The 19,990-nt window shown below is 36.8% G+C and overlaps 1 protein-coding gene and 1 non-coding gene across 2 annotated transcripts; one reads left to right on the top strand and one right to left on the bottom strand.

Annotated features, from left to right (window-relative positions):
* Positions 1–17,147: 17,147 nt before the first annotated feature.
* On the bottom strand, positions 17,148–17,534 carry LOC133038334 (uncharacterized). Its single transcript, XM_061116455.1, has one exon. The coding sequence runs from the start codon at positions 17,532–17,534 to the stop codon at positions 17,148–17,150; it is 387 nt and encodes a 128-aa protein (XP_060972438.1).
* Positions 17,535–18,706: 1,172 nt separating this feature from the next.
* Positions 18,707–18,813, top strand: LOC133038638 (small nucleolar RNA R71). The gene has a single exon (XR_009688138.1). It is a non-coding gene; the product is annotated as a small nucleolar RNA R71 (small nucleolar RNA).
* The last annotated feature ends 1,177 nt before the right edge of the window (positions 18,814–19,990 follow it).

The following is a 19,990-nucleotide window of genomic DNA, read 5'->3' as shown; positions in this document are numbered from 1 at the left end:
TTTAGTATTTTTTCTCATTTTAGGAATAACTCAAGTTTTGGAAGAAGATTTATTTTTATGAGTAAAAGATGATGAATTATTTGATGTTTTTTATTCTAGGTGATGTTGGTAGATGAATTGATGTGCCAAAAAAATATTTTTTAAGAGTTTTCAGAAGTCCATGAGGAGCATAAACCCATGGGTTATCGTTGTAGCGAGGGTGAAAGCGAGCAAATAAAAAAATTAAATTTTGAGGCATTAGGCCCCGTCCCCGCGGCAAGGAGGCAAAATTTGAACTGTGATTTTTTTATCTTTTTTTTTTGTTAAAAGATGAATTATCATCTCTTTTAGTGAGATATTTCTTAGTACTATAAATAGGACCTCTTAGGCTACAAATTTGATCATTCTAGAGCTACAAAATAGAGAGAGAAACTTAGAGAGAGAGAGAGAGACCAAGGAGGAGACAGAGATCGCAACTTCAAAGTGTTCTTCATTCTAGTTATTTTCTTCTCCTTAAAACTCTTACTGAATATTATGATTTTTGTTATAATGTCTAGTTCAGAGTAGTTTTCTTTTAGTTAAGGGCTATTTTAAAACTCGAGACATGAATTCTTAATTTCATTATTAAATGTTAATTTCTAGTTTCCATTATATACCAAATTGCTTCTATTATTCTATGATTAATGTCATGATTATTATTTTAATCTTGTTTAGATGGCCGCTAAATTAGGTTTTACTTTAATCTACTATCATCTTATGATTACTATTCACCTAATAGTCTAGGATTCTAAGTATTTGTGAAAAATTACAGTTTTTAATTATGATGAAGAACAAAATCCGGGTTAAATGAGTTCTATGCTTCATTAATTTATTGCCTAGATTAATCTATCTCCATAAATCTCAAAGCTTTTTCTAAGTTAAAGAAATTACATGATTCGTGGATTTACTGCTTAAGTAAAAGAGTTAATTACTGAGCGCTTCGTGTTGATTACATACAATAGGGAGATTGGGATAATTGACTGATTCAGCTTTATCTGCGGGATTAATAGTTTGATTGGAAACTGAAATTACATTTATTAATAGGAATTAAGAATGATTGTCAAGGTTTGAGAAAAACCTTTAACTAGTTTCTCATATTGTTGTCTCCCTTTAAATTTGTTTTTTTTTTCTTTAATTTTTATTATTGTTATTTTATTCTAATCATCAAAACCCCCATTTTCTAATTCTTGTCACTAATTTGTGAATAATTGAATAAACATAGTTCTCGTGGGATCCACCCTTACTTACAATTACACTAAAATAATTGGAGGTATTTGAATAAAAATATCAGTAAATTTGTTGTGGCTTACGACACACATCAATAAAGGATAATTTTGATTAAAATAAGAATCAAATGATGTCCCGTTTAGGTGAGAGTCAAAGTTATTCTTATTTTATAAACTCCTTCATTGTTTTATGTTGTAAACACTAGTCTAAGTTGTCATCTTTTGATGAGTCAACTAAATGTCGCATTTACAAATATTTATCTGTGGAGATCTAACACTTTTATGTTTGTTTAACGGATAACAATCTTTGGAGTGTCCCGTTAAAAACAACTAACCAACTTAGACCAACAATGAAGATTCAAAATTTGTACTACAAAAATTAATAATAGGAAACATAATGAAGGTTCAATATAAATTCATACACATTCAGAAATTAGCAAGCATTTAGCAAGTTAGAAAAACATGTGAAAATACAAAATAGACACATCTTAAATAAGAATCCAATGATGTCCCATTTAGGCGAGAGTCAAAGATATCATTCGTTGAATAGAGTTGTCATCTCATCTAAAATGGACACCATTTTAGCAACGTTTTATTCGATTGAAATCAGAATCTGACGTTGTCTCATTTGCGCAAGAGTCAAGGTCATTCTATTTCATGAGCTTCTACAATTGTTTCATACTTTGTAAGCCCTACTTTTAGCAGTCACTATTGGGGGTGATTATTACTAAGAATAAAAGACTTTCAATAATACTATCTTCCAAGATTCTACGACGTTAAATTGCTAATGAATGAAGATCTATTAGCGATGAATCTCATTAAAACAGGAACTATGTAGAACAGACAATGTAGATCAAATATCCTTATAATAAAGCTCATTATTTTAAAGGAGTTGTATTTTCATTTGATTCTTATTTTAATCTATTTATTTTAATGTTAATATATTTATTTAATTAAAAGTACTAATTTAGATAACTCTAAATATAAATTTTAATTTAACATTTATAAAATCACATAAATACTTAAGTAGATCAGAAAATAAAAATTTATTTTAAGTCCTTAGTATTAATTTTCAATAAATATTATGAAAATTACTTAATTTAAGTTGGTCAAAAATTAATTAAATAATTAATTTTCAACTCAAAATTAATTTTCCATAGATATATATCTGATTGAATTTGAAATCCAATGTATTTAAAACATATTTTAAAATTACTCATTAAAATGAAATAAAATAAATTTCAAAAAATTATTGTTATATTGATCTAAAATTAATTAAATAATTTTTAACATAAATATAATTTGTCTATTTAATTAAATCTTTTAAGAAAAATATCTAATATTTAAGTATCTTGAACAAAATCAACTTAAATATTAATTTCGTATTTTTATTTTGGGGCCATTACCGGGGATTATAGTTTTATTTTATAATTCATATTGAATTTTTGTTACTAACTTCTTTTACTTTGATAATCTCAGGTGTACATGTCTAGTGGAGATGATACTCAAGAGAAACTTTAAAGGGTTAAACAATTTCTTCAGTCATCATCTGCTTCTCGATCATAGAAGACTATCACCAACAACCAACTCTTTCAACCTCTTGGTTTTGTCAAATAGCCACTATCAACTGATCCTGAGTCAGATTTTGATGACTTGATTACTTCTCACAAGACCATGGCTCAAAATAGGACATTAAAGTAGTTCGTCGTGCCAAATCTGGACCAAAAACCACTGTGCATCCATTATCAACCTTTCGATGTCAATTTTGAACTGAAATCTGGCTTCATAAACTTACTACAAGCTTTTCATGGATTACCCGGCGAAGGCCCCAACAAGCACCTAAAGGAGTTTCATACTGAATACTCTAGTATGAAACCTACTTCAGTTACTGAAAAACAAATCAAGTTATGGGCCTTTCCTTTCTCTTTTAAAGATGCTACTAAGGAGTGGTTGTACTATCTTCCACCAGGCACTATTGAGACATGGAATGACATGAACACTATTTTCTTGGATCGATGCTTCCCAGTCTCTGAAGATGGAAGCATATGAAAAGCAATATGTGGAATTCAGCAAGTTACTGGAGAGTCACTTTGAGAGGAGTATGATTGATGGATGCAGCATGTGGAGGAGCATTAGTAGACAAGACCCCAACAGAAGCCAAAAATCTAATCTCAAACATGGCTACCAATTCACAACAGTTTGGCACTCATGAGACTCTCCCTTAACATCACGATAGGTTAATTAAGTTAGTAAACCCATTGAGAAGCAACTTAGTAAGAAAATAGCTCAATTAACCTCTATGGTACAACAACTTGCTTTAGGCTAATAGGTGAGGCCATGTGGAATTTTTGAGATTGTGAGACATGCTACTGATACCTGCCCTACATTGTTTGAAGATGAGACTGAAGATGTGAATCCAGTATGTAATTTTCCTTGTTAATTAAGCCAGCTTTATGAACCACAGTCCCAATCTTATAGACCTAATTGGCAGAATCATCCAAATCTCCGCTACGGCAATCAACAAAATCTCCAGCAACCTACAAAACCTACTTTCAATTATAAATAGTGGAAACCTGTCGACAAAATCAAGCACCACAAGCTTCCCCACCATCACCTCCCAAGCCTACCAATAAATAACTCATTAATGCCATGGATGCTAGTTCTTTAAGGTTCCAACAACAATCTGAAGCAGCAATATAAATTTAAAGAATCAATTGGGTCAACTCTCAAAATCCTGTAATGGGATGCAATCTCAAATGTTCAATCAACTACCATCCCAACCTGAGAAAAATCCTAAAGAGAATGCTAGTGCAGTGACCTTGAGAAGTGATGAACAATATGACCCACCTATCATCCCAAAACCAAAAACGACACAACCCAAACCACAAGATGATAGCCCAAAAGATGAAATAGAGGCAACCAAGCTAAACAATCCTGCCCCACCAAAGCCTACCTTTGTCACACCACCACCCTTCCCAAGCATATTGAAGAAGACTAAGAAGGAAGAGGTTGAAAAGGAAATTCTTTCAACATTCCGCAAGGTGGAAGTGAACATTCCTCTTCTTGATGCCATTAAACAAGTGCCACGATATGCCAAGTTTTTGAAGAAGCTTTGCACCAATAAGCACAAGTTGGAGGGTAATGAAATAGTAAGTGTGGGGGAAAATGTGTCTGTAGTTCTCCAAAAGAAGCTTCCTCCAAAATGTAAGGATCCTGGAAGTTTCACTATTCTTTACACTATTGGAAATACTATAATTGAGCGGTGTATGTTGGATTTGGGGGTCTCCATTAATGTCATGCCATTCTCTATCTATAACTTCTTGAATTTGGGTCCACCTGAAGAAACTAGGATAATCACTTGCCGATAGGTCGAATGCCTACGGAAAAGGTGTCCTTGAAGATGTGCTAGTTCAAGTTAATGAATTGGTATTTCCAGAAAATTTCTATGTTGTTGATATGGAAGATGATTCCAGTCCTTGTTCTACTCCAATTTTGTTGGGAAGATCATTCATGAAAATTGCAAGAACCAAGATTGATGTCCACGAGAGAACCTTGACTACGGAATTCGATAGAGAGACAATCTGATTCAACATTTTTGAGGCCATGAGGTATCCAAGTGATGTATATGTTATTTATTATAGATATGTTGGATGACCTCTCCCAAAGGGTGCTACATCTGCATAGTGAAGATAGTCTTGAAGTTGCTATACGAGAGAACTTAGTGTTGAATTCTGAGGAGAACTTTTCTGAAGAGATGGTAGATGTCATAATTGCCCTTAATAACGACTTCAAAAAGCTTTACAAGAAGGTGGCGTAAGTGGAATTGCCAATCTTAATTGATAAATTACCCATCCATTGTAGAAGCTCCTATTCTTGAACTGAAGACACTACCTAATCATCTCAAATATTCTTACTTAGGAGAATGAAACATTACCGGTCGTAATTGCTAAAGATCTCGACCAAGTGCAAGAAGAAAAACTGATAAGCGTGTTTTGAGCTCACAGAACTGCCATTGCATGGTCCATTGGAAACATCAAAGGAATTAGTCCTACTACATGTATGCACAGAATTCTCTTGGAAGAAGGAGCTAAACAAACATGTGATGCACAACAAAGGCTAAACCTCCTTATGATGGAGGTAGTGAAGAAGGAAATGTTGAAGCTTCTTGGTGTGGGCATTATTTACCCAATCTCAGACAGCAAATGGGTAAGCCTTGTTTAGGTGGTTCCAAAGAAATTTGGGATCACATTAGTTTAAAAAGAAGACAATGAGCTAGTGCCAACAAGAACGCAAACTGGGTGGGGAGTCTGCATAGATTACCGCAAGTTGAATGCGGCAACAAGAAAAGATCACTTCCCATTGCCATTCACTGATCAGAAGCTTGAGAGGCTAGTAGGTCATCCTTATTATCGCTTTCTTGATGGATATTCAGGGTATAATATGATTGCTATTGCTCTAAAAGACAAGGAGTAGACAGCCTTTACATGCCCTTTTGGTACATTTACTTTCCAATGCATGTTATTCAGGTTATTGTTGGGTTTTATGCCTTAAATAAAACTCTATTTCAATGTAATCCAGATTATTCAATATCAAAAAAGTAACAGAAGTATTTTTCATTCATTTGTGTATGTTTTGGTTCACTTAATCAATTGTTTGTCTATTTGATTTATAAATTTATCCAAACCACTTTCACATACTTGATCATGTTTATTGTGTTGTCAACACAGTGGAAAGTAAACATGACTATGTGAATAAAGTATTCCTAGATTTATCAGAACACTGGGTTTTACTGATATGACAATCTACAACAGAGTTTACTTGCATTTGGAGAAATGCTATGTCCTTTCCAGAACATAGGTTAAAGTAAAGCTCAGGTTGGATGCATGGAGTATGCATTGGAATGGATCGATATTGAACTTTGAAATAGATTTATGAAACTTACCGTAAATATCTATTCAATTCAATATCATAAGTTGATCCTAGATCACATTATCGAAATCCTGATATGGTTAGGCTCAATCTCAAGAGTGTTATTCGTGTTCTTTGATTTGTTAGTTAAGCCTAATTTTTGGTCAGTGCAATACATACATTTTGGGAACACGGTAGTACGATTGAGTGGGAGCGCTAACATAAATATGGAATCTATAGCTTCTATCTGGCGAATAGTAAGCAAAGGGTGATTTCCTTCGAGCTTAACGAAATGAGATAAATGATTGAGTACTCATTTCACTTAGTTGAAATATCATTTATACAGGGTTAAGTGTTTTAAGGATAAAATACATTGTAGGGTGTTACGATAATTTAGTCCCTTTATAGTGTAAATCATCCATATAGAGGATCATTGATCACATTAGGATTATAACAATGGATAACTAATGATGTGTCTATATGGTGGAACATATAGAGCATTCTATATACTGAGAATGCAATTCTGAGTTCTATGGGTGGATTCAACGAAGAATTAATAAGTCAGTGAATTCAAGTGGTAAATTCTAGATCTGCTTATTGGAAGCTCGGATATATAGACCCATGGTCCCCCCACTAGTTGAGATAATATTATATGTAAGACTCATTTAATTGATTTTAATTAATCAATTATAATTCTCAAGATAGACTGTGTCTATTTGAGAATTTATCACTTATTAAGGGCAATAGTAGATAGAGATTTTGAAGGACATATTTATTAATTAGGAAACTTTAATTAGTTTTATTATTAATAAAATAAATGACAATATATTATTTGATAATTAATTTTAATTATTAAATAATTAAATTTGACATTTATGTGGTTGAACAAAGGAATTGGCAGTTTTTGACAAAACAGGAAACTATCAATGTAGGAAAAGGAAAGTTGGAAAAGTGGCAAGCCTTGTTTCCACAATGCCTAGGCCGGCCACTTAAGCTTCCTTTTCTCTTTGATTTTTTCAATTTTAAATGTCAATTAATTCAATCATAGCCCTGGGTGGTCTTCCATAAATAGAAGGCAAAGGCTTTAGTTTTCAAGAACACATTCATAACATTATTCTGACAGAATTTTCTCTCTGAAAATTCTCTCTGAGCCGCCACCCTCTCTCTCTCTATTCCTTCACTAGTTCGAAATCTATACGTGTTAGAGTAGTGCCCACACACATCAAGTAATACCTCAATAATAGTGAGGAAGGCTGTGTAGAATTCAGAAACAACAAAGAAGGACTATCGGGCTCAGATCTTGATTATACTCTGCTACAGAAAGGAATCAAGGGTTAGAGATCTGAGTGGGAGGAGACATATATTCCGCTGCACCCAATGTAAGATTCCTGATTCTTTTATGTGTTTAATTTTCCATCGTTTTAGAAGTTCATATTTAGGTTGTTAATTCAACATACTTGTGAGTAGATCTAAGTTCCTGGTAAAATAATTTCCAACAGTTATGTAATGCTCCTGTTACTTTTAAGTGTTGTATGATGAGCATCTTTTCAAACTACATAGAGAACATAATCGAAGTCTTCATGGATCATTTTAGTTTTTATGGTGATTCATTCGATAAGTGCCTGCACAACCTCACTTTGATTCTTAAACGGTGTATTGAGGCCAACCTTGTGCTTAATTGGGAAAAATGCCATTTTATGGTGAATCAAGGCATAGTATCTCGACATGTGAGTTCAGAGAAAGGAATAGAAGTGGGCAAGGCAAAGATCGATTTGATTGGCTCCCTACCACAACCAACAACAAAAGAAGAAGTCAGATCGTTTCTTGGGCATGCAGAAAATAGGATATTCATGAAAAAATTCTCAAGAATATATACACCATTATGCCATCTTCTTCAAAAGGATGTCAAGTTTGATTTTAATGAGAACTGCTTGGTGGCTTTTAACTTTTTAAAAGAATCATTGCTTCAGCTCCTATTATTCAACCACTATTGTGCTAAAATTTGATATACGCAAGTGTACGCAGTCACAAACAAGTAATACAGTGATAAGTAATGAGTATCGTCTCCACAAGGACTGTAAAAATAAAATTTATATTGCAATAGTTAATTACCAAGCAAAAATGCCTAAAAAGCAAAATGAAATGAGTAATGAATCAACTAAATAAACTAGAAAACAAGTAAATCAACTCAAAAGTTGATGCAAGATGAAAATAAAATTGAGTTGTAAGCTTTCAAAATGTGAAAGGGTTGAACTATTGAATCCCCCTATGTTTAGCAAAAACTGTGCGTTTTGCTGCAGCAAAATGTTAGCAAATCTTTAGCAAAAATCTCAGGTTAACAAGAACTCCATTAAAGTGCACAAAACTCTTCCCAATTTAATGCAACCAACCCTTGGACCTGTTCAAACATATTCCTATGCCAAGCAAGCTCAAGAATATCATTTCAAGCATAATTCTCAATTGTTACACAAGGATATAACATATTCATATGTTATTTCAAATCCAACCTAAAAAAGATTTAGAACTTGTGTCATTCAAGCTAAGTCCATTACATTTAACCTTTCCAGAATTAAATATAACTCAATAATCAAGCTATTGTTGGCCAAACAATATCAAGAAACTAGCAATAAACACACTTGAATGAACATGAGAATTTTTACTAAATATTTGCATAAGAAAATTACTAACTAAAACATAGAGTTCTTCAATAGTTCAAACCATAAAAAGTTTAGCTCATAGCTAACTTAAAAACCACCATTACAAGATGAAGTTTAGACATGGAGTTTGAATGTTAGAGTTAAAGAAAATAAAAGAGAAAAGAAAGAAAGAAATAGCAAACAACTATAGAGGAGGAGTTTTCCAAAAGGTTGAATCTTGTTGTGCTTCTTCTCTTTTTCCTTCTTCTTCCTCTTCTTTCACTCTTATTTTTTTTCTGTAGAAAAATGGCAGCCAAGCTCCCCAACGTCCAGCCCTTTTTTTTTTCTCTAAATGGAGGCCCCCTTTCTTTTCAAAATCCTCCTAGGTTTAGTACCATTTGCCGAAAATAAACCCTACACATGGCATTCATCTAGCCTCTTCATGTAATTGCTCCAGCCACCACTCCTAGAATGCCATATCATCTCCACAAATGCCACCTCTTTTAATGAAATGCTAGCTCATCCTTTTTTCAAGAAAATAAAACAAATCAGCTACTAACCTGTTTGCTGGAGCAAAAACTTCACAGAATTTTAGCAAAAATTAAGAACATGACTAACTTGCTATTTTCTTTGCCAAATTATACACAAAAGTCATTGATTTCTGTTAACAGCTTGAGATTACACACATAAACATAAAACACTGAAACTTTCACAAATTAAAAGACAAAATAATTACAATGACACACAATTACATAAAAAAACATGTTTAAAGTGAAATCAAATAACTCTTTACTCAAGAGTTATCAAATACCCCCAAACTTATGACATTGCTGGTCCTCAAGTGATGAGAACAAAACCACAGCAACTAGAACAACAAACAGCCCACAGAAATTCAAAACAAAAGACACTGAACTGAACAAAAATACTCAACAAAAACAGGATGCAACTCGTCTTGTCAATTCTTACGCCTAGGGGAAATAGCTCTCAGGAATAATATTTTGCAAAAGGTAAACTGAATGAAGATGTTGCTCAAGCTTTAAACTAAAATCTTTAAGTTTAAATGTCGCTGCCCAAAGTAAGTGTCAAGTGCTCCTCTCTTTTTGGCATAGTTTTTCTTAAACAATTTCGATCAACTAACGTTTAAACTAAACATTGGTCCTCAAGTTCAAATGACGCCTCCATAGGTTACCTAACAACTTTCTCTCCACTAATGTAGACACACACCACTCCAAGGATCAATAGGACTTTGCCAAGCATGTAATGATAGGCTAGGGTGAAGGTAGGATAAGGAAAATTAGTTTCGGTTCGAACCACCCTGAACACATTGATCTTTATAGGACCTAAGCAATGCACACTAAATTTTTCCCTAAATAAACCCCACAAACAAAATATAACTCTTGCCACTAGCTTTAATTCTTTGCTAATATATATATATATGCATATATATTTCTTTTCTTTATTTTTATTATATATTTTTGTTCTTTTTTTTTTTAAACAACCCCAAACTTATTTTTGACATTGATCTTTCTAAGTACAAATTCTCTCTTTTTTTCTTTTTTTTTACGGATAATAAACGTATCTAAAATAAATAGAAATAATGTAGACTAGGTAGATAGCAAGAGAACAATAAAGGTGAGAACCACTCCCCCCAAACTTAAAGAACAACATTGTCCTCAATGTTTAGAAAAAGAGAAAAAGAAAAATGGAAAATACTCACCCACTTGACACTCACTCACTCCGCTCCCCAAAACTCCCAAATATGCAATAAAAATTAGTATCTTATAAAGACCAATGCGTCTTGGGGCGAGGAGAAAAGGAGATTTATCTCTAGCTAGGCTATGTAGTGGCGAAGAAAAGAAAATGTGAATATCAAGCTCAAGGGGGAAAACTAGGGATAAAATATTCAAGGGTAGGCTTCAAAGTTCAAACGTTCCAAACATGGCCTATATCACGTCCTTGGTGTAGGGATGTCTAGGATTTTGCCTCAAGGAAAAAATTGGTAAGTAATTCTAGAGGTTTAAACTCTCACAAAGGCTTAATTCAAACTAATTAGCGGCACCAACCATTTAGTCAAGCTATGAGCACAATCAAGAGAGGCAAACTTTCAACAACGAAGAGCAACCAACATGCTAACTTAAAGCAGGCAGCTTAAAACTCAAAAAGGAAAACATTCAGTTTCAAGAACTAAGTGTAAACACAACATCGTCATCGAGCCCCCCTAGGAAACACTACCAAACACAAAATACAACCCGAACATAAAACAACAAGACAAACAACAACAACTATAACAGAAAAAACAAGAACACAAACAGAAAAAACAAGTGAAAAATAAATACTAAGCTGAAAGAAAGAGTACTCCCTCTGTCTATCCCTTGGGGTCATCCTCTAAGGAGCTAGAATCTTCCTGAGTTTCTAGATCAGTCCATCGAGCAAACACTTCTTGTGGGAACTCTGGGAAGTCAACTATTTGCCTCGGTGCAATTCGCTTCAGAGATTTAGCTAATGCAGTATCACGCGCCTGAACATAGCGAGAGTAAGTCATTGGTTTCTCCTCAACGTGTGATAGGCGATTCATGATTTGTTCCTGCTGAGTGTGAGGAAGACTGGCGGGCGCCGGCTGACTGCTAGATGGCTTTCGACGTTTCGGAGTAGCAATCGAGGATGTGCAATGAGTGGCAACACGCTGAATCGAAACCAAATCAATGCCGATCCGCTCTCGCAGAAGTTCTTCATCGCCCCCAATAGCGGCATTACCCGCTAGGCAAATTTGAGTGATAAGAGCTGGGAAAAATAACTTGCCGCCCTTTTTCTTAAAGAAGTTCCAAATTTCCTCATAAATTATCTTTCCCACATTCATTTTCTTGCCCGCCAGGATACAATACAATAATAGAGGCGTGTCTGACTCACTGTGGTGTCATGGGTCGTGGGCATCAAAGAGCACTTAATAAAAGCAAGCCAAACACACGCTTCAGGCCGTAGAGATGAGTGTAACAAAGTGCGGTGGCTTGAAGAAGAGACAGACCATTCAGAACCTGGGTGAGCAACAGTACGAAGGACGGTGTCAAATGGGATAGAGGCTGGGTTAATCTTCCAAATAGCAAACTCATCCTTAAGTGGAGCTGCCTATCCATATAAGTCTTTAATCACATCAGGAGGAAAGGGGACACTCTGACCCCTCACCCGAACGACTTCAGGATACTTTGGATCAAGTGCAGCATAAAATTCAGGGGCAACTGAGGCCACAGCAGGTTTAGGAATTGCACAAAATTTCTCCCACTTTTGCTCCGCAATCAAATTTGTAATATAGACAAGTAAAGCCTCTGGGGCAGGGAGAAAGCCACGCTCGACCAACTGGTTGCGGGTTTGCAATATCTCAAACTGCTCTTGATGGCGGACAGGGTCGGCTTTGGCTTTGGGACGAGTAGTGGGCTTATGTTTAGGTGGTGGGATTGTGGAAGTGGTGCGCTTAGGCTTTGGTTGGCCCTTGGAGGTAGAGGGATCTGTTTTGGCAGTTGGAGCTTTGGGTTTAGGTGAAGAGACTTTACGGGGACGTGTACGGGGTGGTGAGTGTGTAGGTTCGAGAATGGTTGGTATTGGAGTGGGAGAAGGCAAGGCAAGGGTTGATGGGATTGTGTTGATAGGTTGTTGCAGTGGAGGTGTGAGCGAGGTGTTGGCCGAAGCTTTACGCTTACGAGAATTGGATTTGTTGGTTGCCATGGCTCAATATCACAACTATAAGCTCAAGAACCTGTGACAGGGGGCAAAGATATCTGCTACACAATCTCAACAATATCACAGAACATCAACAACCAACCAAAAACACATTGAGTTTAGCAACAAATCAACCCATTGAAGTGACAATAACAACCATCCCAATTGAATATCCACCACTAGAATCAAAATCATTGTTCACCACAATTAATCCTAAAGTATTTTGATATTCCTTCTTCTTCTAAACAGTGTAGATTCTCAAAATGCAATATCCCAACACTAAAATTATCATCATTAATCAAAAATGGGTAGCACTTTCAACATTATTTTCACAATATATTAGAATAGAATTCTATCCCAACAATATTACACACCAAAATAAGAGAGAACGATCTCACCACAGAAAAAATTCAATGAATGCAATGCCGGCACTGAGATATCGTGGAGTACGCGGCGGCTGGTGGTCGGGTTCTGGGTAAACGGAGGAGGAAGCACTGGGGGTCGCGACTGGCACTGCTGGCGAAGGGTTCGTCGGACTGGGGAGGTCGGGTTCGAATGGTGGTTTGGTCGAATGGGGGAGGGTGGTGGCTGATGGAGGGGATGGGTTTCTGGTGTGGACGGGGGCGAAATGGGGGTTGGCTGGGTGTAGTCGCACCTTAGTCGGGTTTTGTGAAGGTTGAGCAAGGGACGATGGGGGCAGGTCGAAGGTTGAAGAAAGGGGGGGTGGGGTCTGCAGGGTTAATTTTTTTGAAAAAAACTTTTTCTTTTGAATGTAATATTAATGTATATTAAAATAAAAATATTATTAATATATAAACTTTTTTTTATAATAATAGTAATAATATATATAAGTAAAATACTAGTAATATGTAATATATAGGCCTTTCCTCTCGTAATTGAAGTGATATTACGCCTGCTGAAGCAAAATTTCTACAAAAGTTCAGCAAAAATCTTGCTGAGTGATCTTTCAACAGGTATCTCTTTTGCTAAAATTTTGCTAGAAAAATGCTACAGCATGCAAAGGTTCTCTAAATCAACGAAAAATTCTTTTGTGCTTCAAAGAAATGCTGCAGCAAAATTCCATCAAAAATTTAGCAAAACCTCTAAACTTCCAAATCACCTCCAAGACTCCAAATTGTGTTCCAAAACAACCTGAAACATCAAACCAAGTGTAAAATCCACCCAAACACTTAAAATAAAAATTAACAATAAAATAAAATAAAATAAAAATAAAGGAAAATGAAGAATTATATATATATTTTTTTTTTCTCTCTCTTTTTTTTTTCTCATTTTTTTCTATTTTTTTTCTTTTTTTCGTTCTTTTATTTTTTTTAACAAATATATTTACAAAATTTGTTCTTCTTCTAATATTGGGTTGCCTAAGGAATTGACATTAATCCAAGCACAAGGCAACCCAACCACCTTCCGCTTCATGCATCTTCCAAAACGATTGAGGTCTTTGCTTGATCAACCTCACCACCAAAATAATGCTTTAGACGTTGCCCATTCACTTTAAATTCCTTTCCGGATTGCTCATTACAAACATCCACAGCTCCATGAGGATAAACTTTGGTTATGGTGAATGGGCCTGACCAATGAGACTTCAATTTACCCGGAAATAACCTCAACCGCGAGTTAAAAAGCAAAACTCGCTGCCCTTTCTCAAACACTCGAGGTTGAATTCTTTTGTCATGCCACTTCTTGGTATTTTCTTTATAGAGTTTAGCATTCTCATACGAAAACAACCTCATTTTCTCAAGCTCATTCAATTGTAACTTTCGAGCTTCCCCCGCCCCTTGGAGATCCATATTCAACTTCTTCGTAGCCCAATAAGCTTTGCGGTCCAATTCAACGGGTAAATGACAAGCCTTACCATAAACTAAACGGTAGGGAGACATGCCCAAAGGAGTTTTGAAAGAGGTTCTATATGCCCAAAGAGCATCATCCAACCGTTGAGACCAATCTTTTCGAGTAGGATTCACCACTTTCTCCAAAATTCCTTTGATTTCTCGATTGGAAATCTCCGCTTGGCCATTTGTTTGAGGATGGTAAGCCGTAGCTATCTTGTGCTTCACACTATACTTAGCCAAAAGAGCTGCCAAAACTTTGTTAACAAAATGAGTTCCCTCATCACTAATCAAAGCTCTTGGAGTCGCAAAACGAGTGAAGACATTCTTGTGTAGAAATTTCATCGCCACCTTAGAGGCATTGGTGGGACTTGCAATTGCTTCCACCCATTTTGACACATAATCTACAGCCACCAAAATGAATAGATTTCCAAAGGACGGGGGGAAGGGTCCCATGAAATCGATGCCCCAAACATCAAACAACTCTACCTCGAGAATAACTTGCAAAGGCATCTCATTTTGAGCAGAAATATTACCAACCCGCTGGCATCTATCACACCGTCTAGCAAACTCATAAGCATCCTTGAACATGGAAGGCCAATAGTACCCCGATTGAAGTACTTTTGCAGCTGTTCTTTGGCCTCCAAAATGCCCTCCATAAGGCGATGAGTGACAATGCTCAAGAATGTTTTGAACCTCTTCTTACGGCACACAACACCTTATTACACGATCAACACACTACTTATAAAGGAAAGGTTCATCCCAATAATAATACCTCACATCATGGAAGAACTTCTTGAGCAGTTGCCCTTTTAAATTAGATGGAGTCCTCCCACTCACTAAGTAGTTGGCGAAATCAGCATACCAAGGAGTGGAGTCTTGGTTTACTAAGCTTACCCTCAATAATGCCTCATCTTGGAACATCTCTTTAATTGGCTTCTCAACTTCCTTGATCTCATCAGCACCTTCTAGTCTAGAAAAGTGATCAACCACTTGATTCTCAGCTCCTTTTTTGTCCCGAATCTCCAAATCAAATTCTTGAAGAAGCAACACCCAATGAATCAGTCTCGGTTTGGCATCCTTCTTGGCAATTAGATATTTTATTGCAGAATGATCTGTGTACAGTACCACTTTGGTTCCAACAAGGTAAGCTCGAAACTTGTCAAAGGCAAAAACCACAGCCAATAACTCCTTCTCTGTAGTAGTGTAGTTCAATTGGGCGTAGTCTAATGTTCTTCTTGCATAATAAATTGAGTGAAACACCTTCTCTCTTCTTTGACCAAGAACAGCACCTACTGCAAAATCACTAGCATCACACATTAGCTCAAAACGAAGTGACCAATTGGGTGCTACAATAATGGGAGCAGATACAAGAGCTTTTTTCAAAGTCACAAAAGCTTCATGACATTCTTTGGTGAACTCAAAAGATCTATTCTGCTCAAGTAAAGAGGAAAGAGGCTTTGAGACTTTTGAGAAATCTTTAATAAACCTCCTATAAAAACCTGCATGCCCCAAAAAACATTGAATTCCTTTGACAGTAGTAGGAGGTGGTAGCTTCTCAATAACTTCAACTTTCGCTCTATCCACTTCAATTCCTTTATTAGACACCTTATGACCCAAAACGATTCCTTCTTGGACCATGAAATGGCATTTTTCCCAATTGAGAACTAAGTTTGTGTCTTCACATCTTGCTAAAACTTTCTCCAAGTTAACTAAACAAGTGTCAAAAGACTCCCCAAATACCGAGAAGTCATCCATGAAGATCTCAAGAATGTGTTCCGCCATATCTGAAAAAATTGCCATCATACAGCTTTGAAAAGTGGCGGGAGCATTGCATAACCCAAATGGCATTCTCCGAAAGGAAAAAGTACCATATGGACAAGTGAATGTTGTTTTCTCTTGGTCTTCCGGAGCTATGGAAATTTGATTATAGCCAGAATATCCATCAAGGAAACAATAGAATTCTTTTCCCGCCAAACAATCAAGCATTTGATCAATGAATGGCAACGGGAAATGATCTTTCCGCGTGGCCTTATTCAACTTTCGATAGTCCATACAAACACGCCAACCCGTCAATGTTCTTGTAGGGATCAACTCATTGTTTTCATTAACTACCACAGTGACTTTGCCTTTTTTTGGAACACATTGAACTGGGCTTACCCAAGAACTATCTGAAATGGGGTAGACAATGACAAAGTCTAACCACTTGATTACCTCCTTTCTAACCACTTCCTTCATGATGGGGTTTAGCCGTAATTGCTGCTCAACAAAATGGTTGCACAAATCTTCCAACAGAATCTTATGCATGCAAATCGAAGGACTTATACCCTTGATGTCCGCCATGGTCCAACCAATGGTTCTTTTGTATTTCTTCAAGACATCAACTAACAAGCATTCTCTTTGGGCACCCAACATAGCAGAAATAATTGCCGGCAAGGTCTCTCCATCTCCCAAATCAACATACTTCAAATGACTAGGTAACGGCTTCAACTCCAACTCGGGTGGTTCTTGAATGGAAGGCTTAGGAGGCTTGAAATTGTTCGCTGACAACTCCAAAGATTCAAATGGCTTCCTAAACTTAGTGAAAGGCTGCTTTGACTCTACCCAAGTAACTTTGGTTTCTTCATCTTCACTTAAAGCTTCAAGCTCTTCAAGAGAACTTATCATCTTTTCCTCTTTCGAAGCTTCCTTGTGAAATTTTTCAGCCACAATAGAATCAATCAAACTTATGCGAGAGCATTCCTCAATCTCATCCGGAAACCTCATGGAATTGAACACATTAAAAGTCACTTGTTGATCATTCACCCGCATAGTAAGGTCCCCTTCTGCACATCAATCAAGGTCCTCCCGGTAGCAAGGAATGGCCTTCCCAAAATCATAGGAACTTCTCTATCCGCCTCATAATCAAGAATAATGAAATCGGCTGGAAAAATAAACTTTTCAACTTGCACCAAGACATCTTTAATTTTTCCTTCTGGATGGGCCATGGAACGATCGGCTAATTGCAAAGTGACGGTGGTTGGCCTTGCTTCTCCAATTCCCAACTTCTTGAAAATAGACATGGGCATTAAATTAATACTAGCTCCCAAGTCACATAAGGCTCCACCCACATCTCTTCCGCCAATGATACATGGGATTGTAAAACTTCGGAGATCTTTCAACTTAGGAGGAATTTTGCTCTTCAACATGCCGCTACACCCTTCCTTCAAAGCCACTATTTCAAACTCACCTAGCCTCCTTTACATAGTTGGGCATTTGCTCCAAAGCTTCCACTAATGGTATGTTGATGTGGAGCTGCTTTAGAACATCAAGAAATCTTTGGAATTGACCATCTTCTTGCTACTTTTTGAATCTTTGAGGAAATGGTGGGGGTCGTTTGCTAAGTAACTTTTCTGCTGCATTTTGATAAGGAATTGTTGCATCATTTTCTTCAGGTTGCTCCTTTGCCCTATTGGAGGGTTCAACATTTTTCTATACTTGACTTTGGATTGAAGTGGGCTCATTTTGATCCATAGTTTCTTCCTCATGTGGCTCTAGATTTTTACCACTCCTCAAGGTTACCGCTTTGCAATGCTCCTTTCCATCTCTTCTTGGATTTTCAGTATCACTAGGCAAAGTAACTTGTGGCCTATTTCGAAGCTCACTAGCTAGTTGCCCAACTTGATTTTCTAGAGTTCTCATAGAGGTTGATTGGCTTCGGATCGCAGTGTCATTTTTCGCCATATAACTCTCAGTTCTTGTCATGAAATTTTCTGTCTTGACCATGAAATCACACATCATACTCTCAAGAGAACTTGTTTGGACACCTTGTTGTTGTCTTTGTTTAAAGGCTTGTTGAGAAAAACCAGGTTGAAAGTTGGATCTAGGAAGCATAGATGAATTGCTAGTACCAGCCCCTTGATTTCTGTATGCCAAGTTTGGGTGTTGCTTGTATGTCTGGTTGTAGGTATTCTGACTTCCTATGTAAAACACAGATGCAGAATTGAATGGGCAATTGTCAAAGGTATGAGCCTCACTACAAAAAACACAAGAAACGTCCTCAAGTTGTCCCACAGGTGAGGAAACACTCTGTTGACCCATTTATTGACCCATGCTAATATTTTTGATCATATTTGACATAGAAGCAACTTGGGCAGATAAAGCAGTAATGGCATCAACTTCAATAACACCGGCAACCTTCTTCCTCAAATGTACTCTAGTAGTGGGACACTTATAATTGTTGTTGGAAATTCTCTCAATATTATCATAGGCCTCATTATAGGACTTGGCAAGTAAAGCACCATTTGTCGAAGCATCAACCACCATTCGAGTATGAGCATTGAGACCGTTGTAAAATGTTTCCATTTGGATGCAATGAGGAATACCATGGTGAGGGCATTTCCGCAACAATTCCTTGAACCTCTCCCATGCCTCATACAAAGACTCATCTTCAAATTGTTGAAAGGAAGTTATTTCCTTCTGGAGCTTGGCATTCTTAGTGGGAGGAAAATACTTCATCAAAAACCGCTCCGCTAATTCTTGCCAAGTTGTGACTGACGCAAAAAGGCAAGGAGTTCACCCAAGCTCGGGCTTGATCTCTCAAAGAATAGGGGAACAACTTTAATCTCAGGGCATCCTCCGTAAATCCAGGCAATTTGAAAGAATCACTCACCTCCATAAATAGATGCCGAGATTGGTTCAAGTTTTGTGCTCAGCCTGATGCTGCAATTGTTCCCATGGTTATGGAGTTTTATGAAAATGTTATCAACCATGTTAACCATGAAGTGAAAATCTGAGGTAGAAAGGTATCTTTATCATGTCAGGAAATCAATAAGCTCTATGGCCTTAAAGACATCGAGGATGATGAGTATGGCAAAATAGTTCAAGAAGCTGATTATGATCTAATCATTAAAAGACTTTGCAAATTGGGCTCTCAATGGGTTTGAATTGAAGATGGAGAATGAAGGCACTTTCATTAGAATGAGATGGAGTATGATGGTCGTGTTTGGCTCTGGTTTATTGGAGCTAAGTTACTTGCAATGGAACACTTTTTGACTGTTGACACCACCATGGCCAAACTCCTATATGCCATCCTTCAGAAGAAGTCCATTGATGTGAGCAGTGTCATCCAGCACTCGATTATGGATTATATTCAAAATATGAGGAAGGGATTTTCTCATCCGAATCTAATTACAACGTTGTGTGCTAAAGTTGGGGTGCAATACTCTATTTCAGATCAAAGTCTGCAACCTCAGCACATTTTTGACAGAAACGATGTGGCCCGATTTATGGATCCTAAAACAAAAAAGATATTAGCATCCGAATCTAGGGAAGAGCCACTAGAGGAAAAGGAGCCCAGCCAAATGACTATGCCACAGTGCCTTGAGAAAATAGAGAATAAGTTGGCCTCTATTACTGAATACATGAGGCAACACTGATAACAGATGCAAGACTGGGCAATGTACCAGTATTCATGTGGTTGGATGAATGCCATGAACTTCGGAGTCAACATGTCTACTTATCTCCACCACAATGGATGCAGCAGTACAACCCGTATGCAGCTCAGGAGTCTAATGAGGATGCAGCACATGACATGGGAGATGAGCATGGAGATGACATGGAGTGTTGAAAGCGTAGTTCAGAAAGTTTTTCTTTACTTTTTTTA

Source organism: Cannabis sativa, chromosome 5 (genome assembly GCF_029168945.1).
Source record: "Cannabis sativa cultivar Pink pepper isolate KNU-18-1 chromosome 5, ASM2916894v1, whole genome shotgun sequence".
Lineage (NCBI taxonomy): Eukaryota > Viridiplantae > Streptophyta > Magnoliopsida > Rosales > Cannabaceae > Cannabis > Cannabis sativa.
The sequence above is the reverse complement of the archived record's forward strand: the minus strand, read 5'-3'. Positions and strand labels throughout refer to the sequence as shown.